The following is a 23,816-nucleotide window of genomic DNA, read 5'->3' on the forward strand; positions in this document are numbered from 1 at the left end:
TCTGAATACTTTCTCAAACAAAATTAAAAAGGCCCCAAACATAACTTCATGAAGTCTTTATTATTCAGAAAGAGTTTGAAGCTATTTACACTGTAAAACCAGGATGGACAATAAGATTATTCTAAAAAAATCAAGAAAAATAAAATTTTGGGTTCCTCCTGTGCTTTGCAGCCTGTCTTGTCTTGACTATGAAGCACTTCGAACACATTTCTTAACACAAATGATTGACTAAATTAGCTGCTTGTACTGTATCTGTTAACCAGTCAAAATGCTATTTTTCCTATAGAAATTCTCAACAGAAAGACTTAACAGAATTGAATTTTAAAAAAAAGGTGAATGATTTTGTTTAATTTTTAAAGAAAATGAGCCTTTTTGTTCTGTTTTTTCATGAATTGTGCCATTTTGATATTTATAAATGAAAGTTTTTCAAAACTTTTGGCCAAAGCTTTTTTCCACTGTTCAGCAGTTAATACTTAACACATATTAAAGACAAATTTAGCTTCAATTTCTACATAGATTATTCAGTGAGGTTGTAAAAGCAAAAACAAACTCAAAACTTGAATCATAATCTTTTTTTCCCAAAGACAGAAACATATTCCAAATAACATAATTCCTTTACTGTATGAAAAACTCCAAGATGAGAAGAAAAGTAAACAAGTCCAATACAATTTCCATCCATGCTTCCTATTTATTAAAACTACAAAAATCTAACCTTTCTATTCCATTTTTGAAAAGTTAGCGTATTCCAATCCTAATTTGATGTATCTTGACCTTAAATGATGAAGGTCATTCAAGTGAGGGAGTGGCACAAGTTTACACAAGAACAATATACAGAAAAGATATAGCTGTGAATTAGAAATTATGTTCTAGAAAGAACCTGACTCCAGAAGCTGACTTCCTAAACAATGAGAGGTCATTTCAACAAAGTCAGAACATTCCTACAATTACAACATGTTTTAAAAAGAAACAAGTTACAGGTAGGCTTTCCTCTTGTGTTCAACACAGCTACATTTGATATTATTTTAAGGACAGCAACTAGTCTCTACAATACACCCTCACCTTAGAAAGCAGCAGTAACTAATAGACATTGACATTTTTAGCAAGCAAAAGGAACTAAATAGAGAATATAGCTAAATGTGAGTATCGCATTGCAAGGCTGAGCAAAAGGGAAAGAAGTGTTTCACAGACCAGGAAAGCACATATCCAGAAAGGATTTTCACAGTTAATACCTTTTCACCTGCTACCTAACATGCAAATGTAACCACTAAATTTTCCATTTCTAATACAACAGTCAAGAAAGCCTCTTTACTCAGAGGAGCAAGTGTCTGGTAAAAAGAAAAATTACAGGTGGCAGCTCTGAGAACCAATTTACTACTCAGAGAATGTTCAAAAGGAACAGAATGGTAATACAATGAAACCTTTTTCTTGACTCTTAGATGTGGGATACATGAGTTTGAACAAACAATCAAAATGTGGAGAGCCACCAGTGAATGCAAAATGCATGACAGACAAGGGGATACTGCCTGAAGGAGTGCAAGATGAGTAACACAAGGGGGCTACCATCACTCTGGGCACAAGACATGCCCCTGCACAGAGGTGTTCCACTGTCTCTGGCCATTTGGTCTTTCCCTGAGCTGTGGCATACAGACCACAAGAACCTCCCTACCACATCTCCATTCATCTCCATTCAAAAAGCTTTTGAAACTATAGTTTTCCTGACAAATTTAAATATTTGGCATTCAAGTAATGTAATTTTATCTTCCTCAACTGGAGAATAGGCAGATAAAACCTAAGACAATAGTCTTTCTTTTTTTAAAAAGAAAAACTATGTGACAAGATTTCTAACAGATAAACAATTTAGTCAAGTGTTTGAAAAAAGAATATTAATTACATACCTGACCATCTAGATCAAAGGCCAAGCAAGCTATACCATGTGTGTGAACATCTTTCAGAACAGATACAGTTTGCACAGTGTATGAATCCCACACGCAGATATATGGTTCCTTTCCAACTTGACCTGTTGCCACCAACACACGTTCAGGGTGCAAAGCAAGACTGCCAAAAAAAGAGATATAAAATAATTCTTTATGAAACTTTTGTATTTGCCTAGTTATATACATTAATTTTTTTCCTTTAAAATTATTTTGCAATATTATCCCGTGGATACTGGATGATAATAAAAAAATCATTTTGTATCACAGATTCCACAGTAGCTGTGAAATTCTAAATATAGTACATGCCAATATCCTTCTTGAATTTAGCCCTCAAAAGCTTTCTACATTTAAATTAATTGCATAATAGTCAATAATCCTCTGCTCCAAAAGCACTTACTTTTGGTAAATTTGGTCAGATTTTCATGCACTGAAATACCTTTTTTCCTTTCTTTCTATTTCTTAAAACTAAAACCACAAACGATGGAAAACAAAAGCTAGTGTTTTACTATCTACACATCAATCATCGATGGAGAGAGATGTGCATCTCCAGAAGCTCTTTATTCCACACATTTGATGTCCTTTTTATGAGAGGACAGCTTCCTGGAGCTGTCTCTCTGCTGACTGTACAGCAACCTAAAGCATGCCTAGCTTAAACTACAGGCAATGACTACACTTCAGATGACTAAACTGAAGAGTGATTATCTTAAATGTCTTAATTTTAATACAGAACAATTGGGAATAGCTGGTTTTGAATAATTATTAACTCCCCACATTTCTAATATTGTAGAGAATTTTCTTATAGTTTGTATTTCAGTCTTTCAGAGTGCACTTGAGGATCATCAGAGCTGTTTTGCCAAATCTGGGACCAAGCTAGGAAACATTCTAGTCAGCAAGATATTTCTTTGTTTTGTTTATGCCAGCAAGCTCTAAGGGAGAACACGAGGTCTGAGGATTCAGATTTCATAATACAGAAAAATAAGAATAGATTCTAACAGAAACCCACACAAACTACTTGATCACAGTCAGTCCACACATAGTAGGTACAGCAGTCCAGAATGATGTAGAAATACCAGATAGAAGTCAGGAAGACATAATTTCCAAAGCTGACTGTTTAATGTAGATAAAAAATTTCCTAGCCTGATGAAACCCAGGGTAATGAATGATAATGAGAGACTGGTGAACAGAACCACTAACAACACACAGTAAGTATATATGTCTTCTCAAAATTATTTGGAAAGGAGAAAGGTCGAGAACTTTGCAAAGATAAGATGATCTTTAACTTGAACACAGATTTTGATAAATAAAGTTCAAAGGGCAGAGACGAAGAAAGTCTACAAATATAAAGAAAAACAGCAAGGTTAAAGCTAACCAGGAAATTACCAGAAAAAAATCTAATTCAAAAGATGTATATATTTTCTATATACAGAAAGAGCAAGAGAAAACCACATTAGAAGATGCTTAATATTTCATGAAGTTACATTACTGTACACAATACACCTCTATATTTTTTCTGTTTTAAAATAGCAGTTCAGTTGGCTGATACTGCTTGACAAATTCCACATGCAAAACTGAGCAGAACTTCTAACTTCGAAGTTGAAAAGGTAAAAAGCCCTGAATCTTTACATTTTGCTATGGGAATTTCTGCTCTTGGCTACTCCCTGTTATCCTCAGCACCAGGATAAAGTAACCAGTATTTTCCCACTTTTCTTCACAACACTTCCAGAGTTGTTTCCCTGTTCTTCCCTTCTTTTTGTTTTGACAGAGCAACTTCACAATTAAAAAACATTACAGAAAAGAGCTGGCAGCAAAACTTACCACATTTCAGTTCAGTTCTGCCACCTAATACTGACTAACACCTGCACATCTCCCAGAGCATACAAAGGCAGATGGTGTACTCACAGGAAAAAGCAAAAGCATCTGGAGGGAGAGAAAATGCTGCATCCAAAATAATCTGGTTTTTTAGAATGGCACCACAAAAAGGGAGTGATTAGACCAAATGGACAATGAAGAGATTTGAAAAAGGAAGCAAAAAGAACAAACAAGAAAAAAGAGACAGAAACTAAGAAGAAAATAGAAAAAACACAACAGTCTTATGTCTGATTCATCACCTCTCCAATCCTGTCCTGATCTGTGCTACAAGTGCATAGTGCATTTTTAGGCAAGCAAAAGCCTCACCACATATACAACAAAGCACTCAGACACCACTGTGGACACAGATACATGCAAAAGCATCCCCACACCACACCTTACAAAACAATTTATAGCAAACAAAAATTATCTCTGTATGTTTTTAACCAAAGCCTAGAGTCTTTAGAGAAACACAATGTATCAGAGATGGAACAGACAACAGTAAAGCACTACCAAGGGAAAGGAGAACATTGTCCTTAGCCCAAGCATGCCAACTAATTTCATTCAAAGAATATTAGGCAAGTATAGAGAAGGTTTCCTCTATTTCTAATTAATAAATGGCAAATAACAGCTAATAGCAGCATCACAGTAATAGTTCTTTCTACATCACAATACAAAATACTGGCTTAAACAACTGAGCACAAATTCTGCCTTGATGGGATAATAATACAGCACAAATTAAGATCCAAAGCCTGTATTTTAATCACAACAGACAACACTGTAGAATTACTGACATCCTTACCCTATCACTGCAGTCTCTATAGTAAACTGCTAATAACTTTTCTAGACAGTCACTGAAAGAAGAAAAAAATAAATGTACAATAAATACTTTAAGACAACAAGGTTTTTTAAAAAATGCAAATATGGTGAGTTTAAGGGAAACAATTTAGCAAAGCTGTTAGCAGCAGCTGAAAATACACCTACCTGAAAATAACTTTTCTCACCTTTTCTTAAAGACCAAGGAGCAAAGGACAGCTTAAAGTACTACCTGTGAGTATTGCATCTCACAGGTATCAGAGCAGATGAAAAAGACAAGCATGAAAAAAGTCAAGGGACTTTCTTTTGCCAACGCTAAACAAAGTAACTACTACACATATTTACATGATTTTGATATGAGACATGAATGGTAAGACAATGTTTTTCCTTAATAATAAAGTGCTGGCTATTATTATTCCCATGGGGCACCATGCAGAATTATGGATCTGAAATTTTGAGTCCTCATGAAAAATCAAGGATTAGATTCCAATTTTATGCAATGTGACTCTTTTCAGTTCTTTCATTGGACTATGAGTGATCAAGCAATCCCTATAAGCATAGCAATCAATACAAAAATACAGTACCTTGATCTAACCTCTGGAGCAGAAGCATCAATAAAATTCACATACTTGAGAATGTTCATTGTTAAAACAGCCCTGAGCAAAACATTTTAAATACCTTCTTAGTGCTGAAAGAAAGAGTTTAACTGGAATGGGTGCCCAGAAATAAGTAACAATGGTCTCTTTCCATACACAGACTACACAAACTCATGAGTGTGATGCAGTTAACAGGAGCAAACAATGAGTTCAAGCTCTCCCTGGATACTCTGGGTATGATCTTCAACACACCTCTACTGAGGTGTTAAAATCACACAGCTGTTGGGATGGCATCTGCAATAGCTGCTTGCCATTCATCCATTCTGTTCCTGAGATCAGGCAGAAAAGTATGGGTAAGGCTCAGCTCTAAAGGCAGCTTTCAAATCTGTCAGTGTGGGACTTGTGGGCTTAGGTACAGCCCCTCACAAATATTTTCTTGCATTTTCTTTTTTCTTTAGGGAGAAGGAAGAGGTTGCTTAGTGGCATAAGAAGCTCTGTACTCAGAAGAAAAGGACACGTTCCCTTTCCTGCACTCAGAAGGAGAGAACTCATGTTCCCTTTACTACCCTGCTAATGAGAGCTGGTATGACCTAGCCAGGTTAGACTGCTGAAAGTGTGCTTGCATCTAGCCCACACAGCTAGACTGTAAACTGGTGCTTGATTCCTTTGCTCGTCCTTGAAGGATGACTAAGCTGATGAATGAGATACTGCTGCTTGTCCAAAACAGAAAACAGATATTCCTAATGAGACAAGTTCTTCAGGCCTTCTTGTTTGCCTCTGGCCTTTCTGACCTGGGCTTTTCCACAACAGATATTAGATCTAATGTAGTGTCTCTGAAGAAGTAGATACATAACAACATGTCCAAAAGGCAAAAGGGATCATGGCAAAAAGCAAGTTTTAAGCTAGCAAACTGCTAAGGCAAATTAATTTTTAAATTGGCTCTAGGACTTGGTACTTCTCAGAAGAGTGCAGAAATAGAAAATTCAAAAAGCTTGCCTGTCATTATCGCAACAAACTAAATAGCTGGACATGCAGTGAACTGAGATTTCCACTGATATGTCTGAATGACAGGTCTTTTCCTAGCCAGATACTCAAATTGGGCTGAATTTTAGTAGTAGAATTTTAACAGCATACTGAAAAGGGATATGTTTCTCATTTCAAGCTCCTCATTTTCACACATACAGAAAAGGTTCTTTCTCCCTTTTAGAGCAATATGTAAGCATTTCCCAACATTTTGACCAGATCCATGCACTGTACAAGACCAATGTTAGATTATTATATTAAATACTAATGGCAGCCAATGAAAAAAAATAAAACCTGTCCATGTTGCATCTGTGTAGAATGAGACTAAAGACAGGGACAAGACCCTCCAATTTGTGCAAGGTTTGTAGTGGCAGAGGATACTGAAGGAGAATAGTCAATAATAAACTACTTGATAACAAAAGAAATTAAGATTCTTTTTTTTTTTCATCTTTACTTAGTTTGTACTGAGCATTAGCAGGCATTGATTAATACAGACAAGCTGCAGACAAGGATACAGTATTAAAGATGATGTTTCCTTAGCAACAATATTGGATGAAAATCCAAGAATATATTCATGTGACTACTCCTGAGCTTCATAAAACTAGGGCACCAGTAAAAATGCACAAAAGAATACTGCAGTAAAATAACAGCATCTCAGACATCTATTAATGAAGAGTTAATTTCAAGTATGAAATTGTTTCTATGCTTAAATAAAGCAAAATATTTTAATGGTATGTTTACAGACAATTTACATACAGTTGAGAATATTTTCTTACTTACTGTGATTTATCCATATTTCCCAGAAAGAATAACAGGGGAAGCTACAAACCATTTCTGTCATACTATTTAAAATCTTAAAGCAGAAAGAGCTGTAATCAGCAAACATTTCTCATCAAAGTTTAAAGAGATCAAGTCAGAGCACACTTATGTTGCATAGACAAAACAAAGCAGTATTCATCATGGAGCATCACTACTGGCCTTCCATATAGCTATTGCCCCATAGCCAATAATGTCAAATACAGCTCTCTGAAACTTCCTTAAACTGCACAAGCATCCAAACTCAAAGTAAGAGAGTCTCAAGTGGAGACAGGGACAGTGAACACAAACTGTACATTGGTTATTTCCAATAATTCTGCAGTTTATCTCACTACCATTCCATATTTTCTCCTTTTAGATCTGAATGTCTTTAGATTAACAAGAAAGAATCCTAAAGATTGCTTTGGGCTTCTATTTGTTCCTGAACTCCTAGGAGGGGGCAAAAAAGAGAAACTAGATGTACTTCATAGAGAAGGAAAGAGTTAGAGAGTGAGTAAAGTAGCACTGATGCAAAGTTCCCAACTCATTGAATATGAGAACAGAGTAAAATATTTTGGGAACCATATGCCCCTAATATGAAGTTGTCCATTTTTGTCTTGCATTGTCATATCCTCCACCGCTGAGGAATGGATGGGTTTCAGCTTTCTAGCAAGTTATCATGTCTAGAAAACTGATTAAAAATAAAGATATTCCCCTTCTTTTCAAATATGAATAATATTGCCAGTGCCAATAGGAGAACTCATGGTTTGACTGAGTGGGGTTGCTGGATTTTTAAAAATTCTACATGATCTTGACAATTTAATCACCAGGTTTTCACAATCTGAGGAAAAAAATTATTTTCTAATATGCCCCTTGAAAAAGAAGACAGCAAAATTACTTCCATGTCCCTAGTTAAAAAATCTTCTCACATGAAAGTTAGAAATATAATAGACTCTAGAATCATTTGGAGATAAATTTGCTAAGATAATGTCCTGTTATTCTTTAATAGCTATTCATATTAAAGAACTGGTGATACAATAATGGGACACACTAGAGCCTGAAGGTAAGAATCCCACCTAAAAAAGTATCCAACTGCCTTCTTTCCTCACAAGACAATGCACAGACTTAAGACTAATTATTCAAAGCATTGTTTAAAGTGTCAAACTAGTAGCAAGGAAACAAAAACAAAACAAACAAACAAACAAACAAAAAACACAAAAAAAAAATCAAAAAGGAAAGAGGAAACCAGAAGTGCAAGATCTGCAGAGAGAAGACAGTGCAATCACTGTCAGTAACTTAGAAGGGTGCACTGCAGCTGTTCAGCTCCTTTGGGTCACTAGATTTGATGACTCAAAAGACAACCCTTAACAAATCAGGAAGTACTAGTAAATGATTTGGTTAGGATTTGTCAGCCACAAAGCTAGAGAGCAGTCTTTCGCTGCTGAACACATGTGGTAAAAAGCATGCATACCTACAAATAATCACAGATTAAAAAAACAACTCGGTTTAAAGTGGAAACACTGGTTTCCTGCTCTAGCCAGTTGATAAGAAACTATTTTAGTGAAGACTGTCATGCCATAGCCACTTAATTATGGGAAACTGAGACAAACATATCTATAAAATATGAACAGAATTAATTTCAAATAAATTTTGTAATGAAATACAGTCTAGAAAGTGAAATTAAATGGCAAAAGTTCTTACCACATTTAAAATTACTCATTTTTCAGTGCACAAAGACTCATTCCATTGCTGTGTTAGAAATCTACGGAATAAGTTATTTAAGGTCAAAGAAGTGTTTACTCCAAATTTTTTAGCCAAGACCATTTCAAAGGTTTCTTTTCAAATAAAGGTTATTTTGGATGGTCCTGACTGTACAAGTTAACCAAATAAACTTGCTTGATGTAAAAAAATTTTCTTGCTTCTAAATCTTTCACTACTACTAAGACTCTTTGAATATCCCTTTACCCAGTCATTATGATTTGCTTCCTCTCTATGAGATGCAGAACAGTTTTTAACCACTAGATTAACCTTCCATCTATTATTTTTAAAATTTATACTAAATCTTCTAGTATCATAGAGGAAAAAAACCCCACAGAATGTACAATTTTCTTTCATATTTCTTAGTAAGTATATTAAACAGCAATTCAGTCTTTTCTCCTGTGGGACATATTAATGAATATCTCTGAATGTGCAAGAACTTATCATCTTAATATTTGAGTAGAGTCACAGAATACCTAGTGACAATTTTTGACAAGTTCTTTTATTCCAAAAAAAAATCTTGATAAAATTAGCAGTTAGTTTAATGTAAGGAATGATGGGGAAAAGGCAGTGGCAGAGCTGCTATTGAAAAAAGCTGAGATAAGCACAACATTCATTCTGTGCTTCAATTGACTGTACTTCATTACCAACCAAAGAAGGTTTAGAGCAGAAGAGAACACTATCTTGCCAGCTCTGGGCACTGCAGATACACTAGATTTCTTCAGGAGTTCTTGAGTATATCAGGCCTACAGGTGTTCTGCAGGTGTTCCACAGAGGTGTCTTCCTACAGAAAAAAGTCAAGGCTATATTTAATGTTTGTTGCAAATTGACCATCTCAGCATCTAACTTTACAAAAGTGAAAAGTGAAAGGAACCAGGATATCATTCAAACTGGGACAACACCTGAACCCTGATTTAGAAAAAAAAACTATAAAAATGCTGTAGAGGTCACAAAAGTATTTACACAAGACCATCTCCTAAAACAAAATACCCACATGTACCAGAACCATAAATAACACAGGAAAGAAGCATAGGAAAACTAGAGAATATTATAGGGACTCAGAAGTCAACGTGTAGTTGGTAGGAAATGAAAGATGCCATCCATGTGGGTTCACAAACTTAATTACTGAAAACCAGTAAAAAGGAGAAGGTGGATAAAGAACATTCATGTGTAACACTTCCAAGAAAATACAAATCTTCTGCTTAAAAATTATGTTTATCTCAAAATACTGGTCTAGTTGGCTAATCCCAATGAGGAATGTAATGTAATACACTGTATTATAATACAATGTAATACTCTTTCTCATAAGCACAGGCTGTAACCTACAAAAGACAAAATCATTATTATTTATAAATTAATACTGAATGTTTCAAAGGCTTTTCATTTTTGTGGTATTCATTTATATGGCAGAAGAAACAGCAATTGAAAAAACTGTAAGCAAAAGAGGAACATGTAACTAAAAAACACAAACATCATTTAATGTGCAACCTTGATCTAACAAAAAGCCCAAATCAAACATTTACCGGTTCTTCAAATATTCCTTTCATTTCCCCAAGTACTTCAGAAGGCTTCACTCAAAATGTCACACTCGCCACAATAAATCTTCAGGCAATTTCGAAATGCTGTCAGATGCCTTGTCTTGATCTAAGATAAAGCATCATTCACCTTGCTTGCTCTTGTAGAGGGATTATAAACCGGGAACAGGGATTAGCATAGTTCTAAAAGTCAGGAAAAGGTTTATACTGTTGTCAGCTAACCAAAACATAGAATTAATCCACTCATTCTGCATGCAAGCTGTCTTGATAAAATGTAGATAAAAACACCATGACTAAAATGCATAATTTTTTTAAAGTGATTTTTACCTTTAAAAAGATTTTAGGTTTTTCCCCCTAATGGCACACATACACAATATTTGCATGCACCTATATCACAGTCTGACATTTACAGGAGCTTTGCTCTTGAAATAAATTACCCTATGGTTCAGAAAATTGAAGGGTCACTGTTATTTTTAAAATAACCAACTAGATTTAGTCACAAGAAATGTGACACATAAATAGAAAGAATCAAAGCAGTAAAACATTCTTTTAGAACCTTGTTATAAAAATATGTCATATCTACAAATTTCATTCTCAGTTGGGGTAAAGTAAAACCTACATTACATAATCAGGAGTGAAATGTATGGGCACTGTGAGAACACAATGTTTTTAATGTAACTATGAGAAATTTCTAAACATGGTTTAGAAAGGTTTTCAGCTTGGATGGATTATGATTAGGTCTAGTCCTTTGCTTCAGTTTGTTTCTTCTCTTTCATTTGAATTTTTCACCTGAATAAGCATTTTATTTACGTGCAATTTTATGTCAAATATCAACATACCTCATATGAAGCCAAAGGAAGTTTAAGTTGTAATACTTTCTATAGTTAACACAGAATAAAAGAATGAAAAGTTTCCCTAAATGTAACCTGTCCCCAGTCTGGCTAAGCCACCAGAGGAAGTACTACTGCAGGTACCTCTAAAACTGATCCATTTTGTTCACACTGACTCACTTTCTGCACATGTTTCTCTCAATTCTTGAATTCAGAGTCCAAAAAAGGAGCCTCCTAAAATATTTATCAAAGATGACCCTGTGAATATTTGATCAATTAGAATTTGGATGTTGCTGTTAGACTAGACGGTTTTGTTTGGGGGTGGGGTTTTGGGGGTTTTTTTCTTTTTATTTTTGGGGTTTTTTTGCTAAAAATGACAGTGCTTTTAAAGCAAAACAGTCAAACTGGCCTTTGCACACAGTTACAAGTCTGGATCCATCCTGTCTGCAGCCCAAAGCAATAGGAACTATAAAGGAATTCCTCTGAAAAAGCTTGGAAGATCAAGCAGTGAAATTAAATTAGAAACCTACGAAAAATGGTTGGAAGGATTGTTCACTGGATTTTCTGAAGTAATATCTGAATACCCAGGGCTTTCATAGAAGAATAAGCATCAGGCACCATCTTACAGAACTTATTCAAAAGGAGTCCAGCAGGAAGTCTCTCAAGAGTAACGAGGATTCCCAGTTAAAGGAAAGTCTTTTGCAACTAGGCTGAGAACAGCTACTCTGAAGGAAAGATATTGTATTTCTTTGGAGATTTAATAATGCAGGTATCCTCTAGCAGCCAGGTAAAATAACAAGGAAAACTGTTTTTCTAACAGAAGTGATCTCACAAGGACATCTTGCTTTAAATGCAGAGTAGTAGTGGTGTTATCAGATGGTGCACACACTGGAATTCTTTGTGGTTTCTATCTCTTGCAATATAAAACTTATAGGCATCATAAACCTGGCTTAAAAATTCAATCATAGCTTTTTCTACCAAGAGTTAAGGCAATCTTGGCTCATTCTGACCTTCTTTGTGCAAATGAAGTATTGCATTTTCCTGCAAGTCTATTACTATGGTAATAGCTGCAACAGCAATGTAAATAATGACACTGGGTATTGTAGAAATGGAAGTCTTTTGTAGCCAGTGGAGTAATCAGAGCAATCTGTGCCCTAATGAAAGTGTTTTGTATGTATCTATAACATTCTGTAAGGTGCTTCACTGTTACACCAGGGGAAATTCATACTACACCAGATGACACACCAGAATCCCATTGGGCAAAAAATCTTCACTACGTGTCTTGTGAAGAGAACATTCAACACCATTAACATCAACACTAGGTTAAACATTCAACCAAATTATTGAGATGGTTATGGGAGCTTTCACACTCTGCTACCTAAGTTTAAGGAAAAATTACAGCTTTATTTTTCTTTTCAATACATTTCAAGTACCCAGTAGCTTTGCTTACCATGTGGAGCAAAATCAATAGTTTATTTCAAGTCAAATAAATATATTGTGAATAAGCCGATTTCTTTGATCATAATATAAAAGCATTATAATTTAAGTGTATCTTAATAAATCTAAATTTTAAAGTGAGCATATGACTAATCTTTATAACTACAGATTAGACACCTTTGCCACTTTTGTGAATAATAAATTATTTTTCTTTCAAGTCAGTGATGCTAACAAAAAGTGCTGCCCTAAATCACAAATACAACTCTGTAAGTTGTACAATAATGTTTCGAAAAACATAAGGTAAACAACACCTTGAAGTAAAAAAACCCCTTGAGATACTATAAAAGACTAAATTCTATGGATTTTTTAGCTTAATGTCATGGTCAGCTTAAACTTCAAAAACCCCAAAATGTAGATGACATAAAATTAGACAGATCTTTTTGTAATTATTTCAGATTCTGTTTCAAGCACACATCTTTTTTAAAAAGCTCACAATGCTTGTGTTATTAATTACAGTAAAATCTAAACTAATCTTTGATATGTCATACAGAACATGTACATTACAGTCCTCCCGTCTAAAAAAATTGGAGGGGAATAAAAAAATCAACAGTTCAATTTTATTGAAATACGGTAGGTTGCTGCTTATCACTACTATAATAACACTGCAAACACAGTATGTTAACCCCATAATGCTGTTAACAAATCAACCAGGAACATAATCTACTTTCCTGCCTTTATCAAGAGAATGACTAACATATTGAAACATTGAAAACATAGGTAAGCAGAAACATAACTTCTCTGACTGCAATTTGGAAAAACGAAAAGATTAGTGCAGACCTCAGAATTTCTGCAGAAATACTTCACAATTTTTAGGAATCAAAGATTCTTAAGCTTTTGGTTACGTTTCCTGTTCATCTCAGATATTGCCCTAGAGCCTCATGTTGTTGCAATAGTTCTGAGAAAAAGACTCAACTACCAAATCAAGAAAAGCATTTTCTACAGCACCAAGACATTTTCCCATTTAAGTATTGACCTGACCTGACCTTGCCTGTGAGCACTGACAGAATCAGATCAGAAGGTGATGTGACTGCTGGCTATGAAAAGCACAATGCATGAAGACAAGCTCCTAAGCCTGTAGCTCCTTGCTGTGTTGATCTACTTTAATCAACTTCTAGTATGTTTTAAAAGTTCAGTTCTGGTTGGACATTTTTGGTATTTCTATTTGTGTAGTTTTAGTTAGGGAAAACAAAGTTTTCAATGGTATGCAGGTGTATTAAACAACAGGCTTATTCTAGTCTCATTTCAAACTGAATCCAGGAAAGCTTTTATCCTGTATTCCTAAAATATTTTCCTTTTATCAAACCAAATCCAAGAAAATTATTTTTTAAAAAGATGATCTACAAAACTCTAGGTAAAAAAAAAAAAAAAAAAAAGATGACTATTCAACACTAAATCCCTCAAAAAACGTCTTTCAGACAGTATAACATGTTCCAGAACAGATCTAGAACTACTGAGTAGACTTGGTTTTACTGAGGGAGAAGGCACATCGTTGTTTTTCACCTCTCCCCCTGATCTGTTAAAATATGAAATCCACCAGATCCTCCCTTCAGACTTTTACACATTTGACAATTTGGGACCACTTAGCATGAAAAGCTGGCAATAGCTTAACTGGGGCTTTGTCCTTGTGAACCACAGTATAAAATGGTCAGCAGGGTAATTATCTCACCTTATCCTAGCAATTGCTTCTGCTGTAAGAAATGCCATTTTGACTGATAGACAAAAAGATACTGAAGAAAGAGACTTACAGGAGGACTGCTTAGTTTAATTATGACATAGTTTAGGTTTTAAGTCATTACTTCTTTCATGGAGGGAAATAAACTGAGTATGCTCAAAAAGACCATCTGGAGACGATAAAGTGAGTTAATTGATTTATCTTTAATGTAAACAAAAAATCAAACAAACAAAAAAAACAAACAAACAAAAAAAACCAAACCACCATGACACCATATAGGCCCAAAGAATAACCTAAGGAGAAAACATGATTTTTCAGCTGGAAATATAAACTTTCTGGGGAAAAAGAGAAACCAGTTCCTCAAAATATATTCAGAAAAGAAAAATGCCATAATGTACAACAGCTTGGTGAATTAACCTGCTCAAGTGATTTGGGTGCCTGTGTTTGACCTCTCAGAATGGCACATCACATGACTTCAGCATTGCTTTCATCCTTCAAAGCAAGAACGTGGTTTCCTCATAAAGTGTGAATGTTTGAGCAGGAACCTACCAGCACATGCCCCAAAGCCCACTCTTTGTGACAGAAAATACTATTAAAGGTATTTTGTTTCACAGCAAACATTCTATTGCATACCAAAATCCCATGACCTATACTTAATGTCTAATTTTCTTCAAGAAAATATAAGTTGAAAAATTATTTCCTTACCTAGATTTACATTAAATGATTTTTATTTGAATTTGCATGTGGAAAGAAAGTAATAAATAATGTTTGTAGACAAAACAACGAAGCTTTCAAACTGAACCGCCAATTCTGGAAACTGCTACTGTTCAGCATGGGCCTACAGGTTTTATTTTTGGTTGGAAAGCCACTTGACTTGTCACTGAGCTGGGCTTCTCCTCTCTGGGCTAAATGGTCTCAGCTCTGCCTTTCCTCAGGAGAGATGGTCGAGACTCTTTTATCATCTTTGTGGCCCTTCAATGGACTCTGTAGTAGTTCCTCGTGTCTCTTGTACTGAGGAGCCCAGAACTGCAGACAGTACTCCAGGGGCAGCCCCACCAGCACTGAGTCAAGGGGAAATATTCCCACCAAGGACCTTCTTTGGGACTTAAGAACAAGTTTCCTAACACCATACCTAATAATCCAGACATTTTGCACCTTGTATGTTTCCTAATTATCAGACAAGTTACGTTTTGAGGAGTTTTGACGCATGATCCATTTCACATTTGAAGCATAACTATAAAATGGATTCTACTCCTGTTTTCCTCTAGTTATTAGAGGCTACAAAGGGGGACAACTGGCCGTCTTTGATGGCTATAATTACTGAAATAGTTTGGGAGATTACCTTTCTGCAAATGAATAAACAACAAAACAAGAGTTCTTTTCTAGAAAGAAAGATCTGGACTGTATAGAATTCAGGTGCATACAAAGAATTCCTCGCCAGAAAATGCTGAAGGCTTTTTTTCCCCATCACATTCATAATTCAAAAGACACAAGAGGTTGCACATGATAATTAGAAATTTTTCCTTATGTGGCAACCACAGTATTCCTTCAGTTACATTCCCTGAAATCCAAAGTACACAACTAATCATTAAATTCCTAGTGAAAATTTATAGATCTTCTGCCAAACCAGTTAATAGAATTTCATCTGACAGAATTTTGTAGCTGTACTTAGTATCCATTACTTAACATTTGTGCTTGACTGTCATCTGGAGTTAGGTCAGAAACATGTATCATTTATTCCAGACAAGAGCAAGACAATAAACCTGACAGCAAATACCCAAACTTTCAATTGCTCCAACTGTTTGTTGAGGTTTTTAGAGAACTCTTAAGGTGTCAGACTACTGGGGGAACACAAAACATGGACGAAAATAACTTCCCTCTATGTTCTTGTGAGACCTGTTTGGCTCTTTTTCGGAAAAGATACTCTCTTTTGGGGTTTTTTGGTTTTTGTTTTTTTTTAATTACTAGAATCTAACAAAAACGGATCAAAGAGAGGCAGAACAATACAATGAGGCAGTAGAAATACACAGCATCTTTACTAAAAATGTCCAACAGCAGGTGATCCAAAGTCATAACAATGTGTAGTTAATGAAAAGAGAGGTTGAGGGAAAGATCTGTTGCCACTCAAAACTAGGATGTGACTAATCACTGCACTGCTAGAATTTCTGCTCGCAAACCACGGCTGACAGCCACACAGAGGAAGGCTGAACCTGCCTCCTGGAGAGCATTATCTAGGAGCAGTCTTAGAAAGCAGCTGACAGAAACCAACAGTTCCTTAGATGCTGATGGTTAGACTAACACTCAGTGCAACAATAAATAGATAAATTGGAGTTGGCAGACAGCACTAACACTAGAGAGCAGAGATGATTTTAGTGGTTTTGATTTTCACTAGAACCTAAGAAATGTTGACACTAAAATGAAATGGTTTATTTTGCCTTGGAATACAGGAAAAAAAATCATAGTATCTCAGGCAGGACAATCTCTTGTATATTAAGTTGAAATTTGAAATATAAAAAGATGAGAGTCTTAAATAAAGTGCCTGGAAAGATCACAGTTTAGTGGCCAGAGGTTTAGCTTATTTTTATTCCTTGGGAAACAAAGTTCAGGTAATTCCTACAGAGTTCATAGCAACAAGAAAAATTGTCTTAACAAAAGCCATGATTTAGACAAGCAAATTCTTTTGTTGGAAACAGTCAAACCCTGTCTCTGTTAGAACAGAGACAAATGTTTTGCCATTCTTTCTATCTGTCTTGCATATCCCTCTGCTCTCTGTAAACATCTAATTTACCTCTTTACAGTCTTGGATACAGAGGGGCACAAAGAGGGGAAAGAACCACATTTTAACCAAACAGAAAGCAAAACCATTTATTTCGGCTCTGTCTTTGTAGCACTGTATTGGTCAGTTTTTAGTACTAGAACTCCTAATAGTAAAGAATTTCAATGTTTTCTGAATTATTTTTTAAGTTATGTTTGCCCTAAAAGCAGAATACTGCATGAATAGGGCAGATGATGCATGGTTTCTTTTCCCCAACAGTCCAAGACAAGGAAAAATATACAGACTTCATACAAGATGGGAAATTAACTTATTAGACATAGCCTATGGTTCCTCAACAGCAGAGCCATAAATGGCATTATCAGCAGAGATTCAAGAGCTCTTACTTGCAAAAAATGTGCCAGCAACTACCTTAAGCAATAAAACCTAAATGTACCACAAACATCTTAATCAAGTAGTCACAGTGATAAAGTTTTAGGAAGAATATACAAAAACACTATTATTTGCCAGCTAGCTCACATAATGGATATTAAAAAAGTAGGACAGAGATAACACTCCTTCTCATTTGTCTTCTTCTGACAGAGAAACATAATTCTTCGTTGTGTGACTGGCACAGTTGTGCAGTTGTCTTTTGTCAGCATAAAGATAATGGTGCAAAAGGAGAAGTACAAATAAGTGCTAAAGTTTGAAATCAAGAACAGACATCACAGAAATTAGAATAGAAACTTTTCCTGAGTCGACTAAAGCTCTCAAAAAGATGCATTGAGTTTAATGTTAGGTTTTGATTTTATTTTTCTGTAGGGGAAGGGAAGGGAAGGGAAGGGAAGGGAAGGGAAGGGAAGGGAAGGGAAGGGAAGGGAAGGGAAGGGAAGGGAAGGGAAGGGAAGGGAAGGGAAGGGAAGGGAAGGGAAGGGAAGGGAAGGGAAGGGAAGGGAAGGGAAGGGAAGGGAAGGGAAGGGAAGGGAAGGGAAGGGAAGGGAAGGGAAGGGAAGGGAAGGGAAGGGAAGGGAAGGGAAGGGAAGGGAAGGGAAGGGAAGGGAAGGGAAGGGAAGGGAAGGGAAGGGAAGGGAAGAATCGGAAGGGAAGGGAAGGGAAGGGAAGGGAAGGGAAGGGAAGGGAAGGGAAGGGAAGGGAAGGGAAGGGAAGGGAAGGGAAGGGAAGGGAAGGGAAGGGAAGGGAAGGGAAGGGAAGGGAAGGGAAGGGAAGGGAAGAATCGGAAGGAAGGAAGGAATCGGAAGGAAGGAATTGGAAGGAAGGAATCGGAAGGAAGGAATCGGAAGGAAAAAAATTGTTCTATAAGTCACCTTGGAGCATGTCAGCAGTCTCCTTGGAACACATCAGCATTGAGAATTGTCCTAGTAACATAAAAGGCTTTTGACAGTAGACAGCCATTTAAAAATGTAGATAGTTTCAGGGTTTCAAATTTTCTCATACCAAAAAAATTAATCATATAAATATGCTTTAGCTAGCCCAAACAAATAAGGAGCCTCCATACAAGCATGAGTTTTACAGTATAACAAGTTAATACTCAGAGGGCATCTTCTGACATCTTGATACAGATCAGATTTAAATACAATCCCTCTAAAGTCTCTGATATGGGAAGATCAGACAACTTTAAATAACCTATGATCCTCTAAACAAATAAAATTATGGAGAGAACAAAGTTAAGATCCAACATGAACACACCAAGATACTGTTTCTTCCTCAGAAGAAGCTACCAGAAAGCAAACCATTCTACAGATCACAAGCTAGTTTGGTGATGCATGAAATCCTAGAGAACACACACTTGAAACCGGTAGCTTTGTAGGAATAACTTGCATTTTCATTCAGTGTTAGTATCTCCTACACATACACAACCAAGGTTGGACAGGGGAACTTCTCTTCCACAAACACAGCAGACATCCAAGTTATGCTGCTGGCGACAGATCAAAGCAAATCACCTGAGATTTCATGTACAAGATTTTTCTCCTTATTTACTCCTGAAAATGTAAGAAACTCAGTTATCTGCATGCCCAAAAGATGCAAGTTTCCAAAGCATTTCTGCATCTGACACTTTCCACAAGTGTTTGCATACATCCTGGACCTCAACAATAAAAATATGCAAATGCATAAGAAATGGGAGACAAGTAAGATTGAAAACATGTAACCATATCCCCTAGAATAGTAAGTTGATTTCTGGAAAGTAATTCTCAGAAAAGATAAAAAAAAAAAACAAATATAAAAAGCAAAAGTTTACCAGCAAGCAAGAAAATTCCTTTTGAAAATGGATTACAGAGATTGTTCAAATAAAACAAAATTTAAAAAAAAATCCAAATTAGACTAATAGACTTTCAAAGAAATTTGAAACTATCTCAATTAGCCTCTTCTAATCCAAAAGAATTTTCAAAAGATCTGAGGGGCCAAACATTGAAAGAGAACTCTCTTCCTATACAGTTAACTGAGGCTGAGGAATTTGGGGTGTGAACACAATGATTAAAATGAAGATTAGACATTCGTACTGAAAAGTAATTATGTTAAAACACCTAATCATATAAGAAAATCTCACAGCAGGTTTACAGGGTTTCATTTAACAAAAGCAGGTAAAACTCCAAAGCAGAACAAAAACTGCTAGTGTTAGAAATTTCCAATGGAAAATGTCCTAAGACTATCCATTACTTCAACACTGCTTTCTACTACTAAAGAAATGGTCTCTGACTTCAGAGCTGCAGTTCCTCTCTCCTGATTGATGTTTACAATTACAATGTCATCCAAAGAACGTTAACAACATAAAAGTTCTCATTATGAAGAGTACTAATAATATCACCATGTAGTGAGTAATATTTATGCTTAGTCCTTGTAGCTATGGAGCTAGGCTCATGAAAGTTTGATTCTTTAAATACATACAATTTTCAGACTCCAGAACTGCTTTCACAAATTAGATACCATACTTGTAAAAAGACACTTAATCCCATTGCTTTCACTAAAAAAATCCCAAATATCTCAGCATTCAGGCTGTAGTTGCACATCCTATTAGAGCACAAAATATATTAATTCTTTTGCAACACAACAGTTGAGTTTATCCACAGAGAGAAAATTTAGTAACACTGATTACTATATTATATAACTTCATTTTTGCACCTGCTTTTTGGATTTAGGGTTTGTTTTGTTGCTCTTGTTTTGTTTGTTGTTTTTTTTTTTCTTTTTTAATATCTGACCTTCATATGACTCCTTTAAATATTAAGAACTAACATGTTTAGACACCCAAGTTTAGTCAGGAAATGTGTGAGATGGCATTTAAATGGTACTACTGGCATTTTTAGAAAAAGTAGCAAGTGAAAGACTTACCAATGCAAGTCTAACCATACTATGAGAAATAGCCATGCTGCTTTTAAATGAAGCATTCTTCTTTAAGCATACTAATATTTCTGTATAGCTGTTGCATTTAAGAAGCATGCAAAATTCTAACTGCATAAACCTGTAATGCTTTATCCTACTTAGAATTATATTCTCTCATCAGTACAATTCAGAGAAGGAGAAACTGCTATGCTGGGCCACGGTACCATTCTAATCAAAGTACATACACGAAACAGACTTACTTTTTCTCTCCAGTTAGTTGACTTAAAAGCAGATTTGTCTGTTTGTTTTTTGGTTTTTCTGGGATTTTTTTCTGTTTAGTACTAGTCTAAACAATTCTGTCACATTTTAGCCAAATGTAGCACACTGTACCAAAACTGAGAGAGACTGAGCAAGAAACTGTTACCACACACAAACAAAAAACTTGCCCAGTTGTAGCTCAAACCATTTAATTCTTATGCTACAAGAAGTGCTACTGAAACAAACAGTGTCATTCGGGAGCGCTCATGAATACATAGTATTAAATGTGTAATATTACACTGCCGCGACCTCGGAATGAGCAGTGAGCCACTGCTTCCTCAGCAAGTTGTATATCTGGATTTCCCGCAGCACCTGGCATCATAGGTGGCTAGAAGTTTTTAAGAAAACAGTTTTTCCTGGATTAAAGTGAGAATGTTAAAACATTAAGCAATGCAAACAACAGTGATTCAAACTCCTGACTCAACACCCCTAGTACAACACTCTGCCTCGGTACATTGACTAGGTTTTCTTTGCGTGTTTAGAACCAAGGAGAAATACACCATGGATGCGACAGCCTTCTTAGGAATATTTACAGCCATACTTCAGAACTAATTAAATTTCTTCAAGAAGATTTAAACAAAGGGGGAAAGTGGCTATTATTACCAAGTTTTCTAGTGTGCCTAAATGCTTAAATGAAAGACATAGCAACTATTCTGCTCTCTACAGGCAGTACCTGTTACTCATGAGTAACACATACAGAGGTATGCCTTGGTGCACTAAGCATCATAAAAACAAATTCCGTGTTGTAAAACATACAAAAGACCTACAAAAGTATCTACTGCTAGCTCTTACCCCAACAGGAAAACCAAAGGAAATCAGAATTTAAAATCCATCTGCAATGACACCTACTGTAAGGGAAAAGATTGATGACTCAGGCTCACATCTGCCCTTCATACTCCTCAAATTCTCTCACTGATCTCACAACACCACTAGGCTTACAAAAGCATCCTTGGAGTGGAAAGACATATAAGAAATTTTAACAGCACACTTCTTTCACAGCATCGGTTTGTAATTAATTTTTTAATGGACTCAGCACCTGGTAACATTCATTGCCAAGTGAATTAATGAGCTACAGAAGAAACCTCAACTTCTCAAGAAAGGTTGTTCTTTTAAGATTACCCTAAAAGTTGCGTGAGTTACAGGCAGGCCACTAATTCCCCAAGTAATCGTCGCCATTTAAACACCAGACAAAGGTCTACCTGCTACAGATTAACCTCCTCCGCAGCCCAAGTGCTCCGGGGCACACACGCGATTACCGCCTCTCCTCCCGCCGGCCCTTTGACATTCAGGGGCGGCCGGCGACCGGGCGGCGACCCTCGGGCTGCCGCGCCGGGCACGGGCTCCCGTACGAGTTTCGGCACCGCACACCGGCGGCACTGGGGGACACACACAACACGGCTGATTAAATCCGACAGCTAAAAGCCATTTCCAGGCTGTTTCTACCCACGGCGAAGCCCGGGAAGGGGGGGCGCGGTGAGGAAGCGCTGACTGTCCTTGATGTATTTCTGTCCGCTCCCCGGCTCCCCACAGCACCGGCGGGACGCGCATCACCGGCGCTGCCCGGGACGGCACCCGGGCCATGAGACGGCGGGGGATATTCGCACCCCGCTCCAGGGGGAAGGGAGGAGCGGGCGGGGGACGAGCCGGGCTGCGGGGCCGGGACGGCCGGAGGGGGTCGGAGCCCGCGGCGGGATGGGCCCGGGAACGCGCGGCGCCGGCGGTACCTGATGATGTCGTCCTGGTGCCCCAGGTAGAATTTCTGCCGGTGCTCCCGGGGGCTGTAGACCACGCCGACCCCCGCCACAAAGTAGACGATCTCCTTGGCCGCCGTGTAGTAGAGGTTGTTGCGGCACTGATGACCCCGGTAGCCGTAGACCCACTCCAGCCGCAGGTGGCAGCTCGGCGCGCTCCGGTCAGCCATGTCCACCCGCCCCCGCCAGCTGGGTACGGCTCGCTCCCGCCGGAGACCCCGCGGGAAGGGGGCGACGGGCCGGCCGCCCCCTCCGCTCGGCTGGGCGCCCGCCGCGCTAATCCCTGCCCGCCGACATGGATGCCCGCCGCCGCCGCTCGTCCGCCGCCGCCGCCGCCGCCTCACAGAGGGCGCCGCCGCCCGAGCGCGCCTCGCCGCCCCGCGCCGCCAGACATGGCTGCGCTGAGACACCGCCCGGGACGCGGAGCGAGGGCGCGGCGCCGCTCCGGCCCCCCCGCGCCCCGGATGCGCCTGCGCCGAGGGCGGCGCCGACAGCGGCCGGGCGGGCCCGGCGGGAGCGAGGGGAGCCGGCGGCCGGGACCCAGCGGGGACCCAGCGGGGACCGGCCTCCGAGTGGCGGTGGCGAGCGGGCGGGTGGGAACGCGCTTCACCGCCGCGCGTCGTGGTGTGTCGTGGGGCTTTTTATATTTACCTTGGTTTTTTTTTTTTTTCTTTTTTCCCTTATCAAGCGAGGCTGCGTCTTCTCTCCTTTCCCCAAGTTTAGGGCTTTGGTTTTTTCACTGCCCCTTCGGGGAACATCTCCGTCCCTTGCCTTTCCCCCGGAGCACCGCCGCCCGCTCTCGGCAGCCTCAGGGGCTGGAAAAGCCCCAGCCCCTTCTCAGCCGTGCGTGGAAGCCACCCCCACCCCGCTCTCACTGGGGACCGGCGGCACGCCAGCTCCCTGCCATCCCAGAAGAAAATGTCAGCTGTAATTTTTAATGGCAACAGTTAACCCTTTCATCCTGAGTCATGCACCACACAAAAGTTACTTCCCCATTCAAGCCCTAATTTCTCCATATACAACTTTCCAGTCTCTGCTCTCAAAGCGTTTTACATGGCAAAGTCACCGCTTTCCGACCTCACAGACGTGGAAGCGACTCCTCCGTGCTGCATGAGGGGAGAACCCCCTTGCCACGTCCAGGGTTTTGGTCAGGAAAACGTGCCCCCCTGCCAGCTCCGTCACTCCATAGAGCACCTCGCTAGCTAAATAAATGTACAGTTCATGATCATGGGAACGGCTTTGTGCTGTAGAGTTGAACACCTGTTCTAAGAACTCCTGGGTAACTGTCTGGTTTGACAATTTAAAATAAACCCAATCTTTCCCCTATTACTTTCAGCACGTTTGGCTTTCCAAGG

At 38.2% G+C, this 23,816-nt stretch overlaps 1 protein-coding gene across 1 annotated transcript in view; it reads right to left on the bottom strand.

The window, feature by feature from the left end:
- EML5 (EMAP like 5) overlaps positions 1–22,868 on the bottom strand; it is a 94,298-nt gene extending 71,430 nt beyond the window's left edge. Inside the window, exons 1-2 of the mRNA XM_058845060.1 lie at positions 22,435–22,868; positions 1,896–2,055 (exon numbers count right to left, since the gene is read on the bottom strand). Of these exons, the coding sequence (XP_058701043.1) occupies positions 1,896–2,055; positions 22,435–22,631 (357 nt within the window). The 5' untranslated portion in view covers positions 22,632–22,868. The remainder of the gene's footprint in view (positions 1–1,895; positions 2,056–22,434) is intronic.
- Positions 22,869–23,816: the final 948 nt, after the last annotated feature.

Source organism: Poecile atricapillus, chromosome 1, assembly GCF_030490865.1.
Source record: "Poecile atricapillus isolate bPoeAtr1 chromosome 1, bPoeAtr1.hap1, whole genome shotgun sequence".
Taxonomy (NCBI): Eukaryota; Metazoa; Chordata; class Aves; order Passeriformes; family Paridae; genus Poecile; species Poecile atricapillus.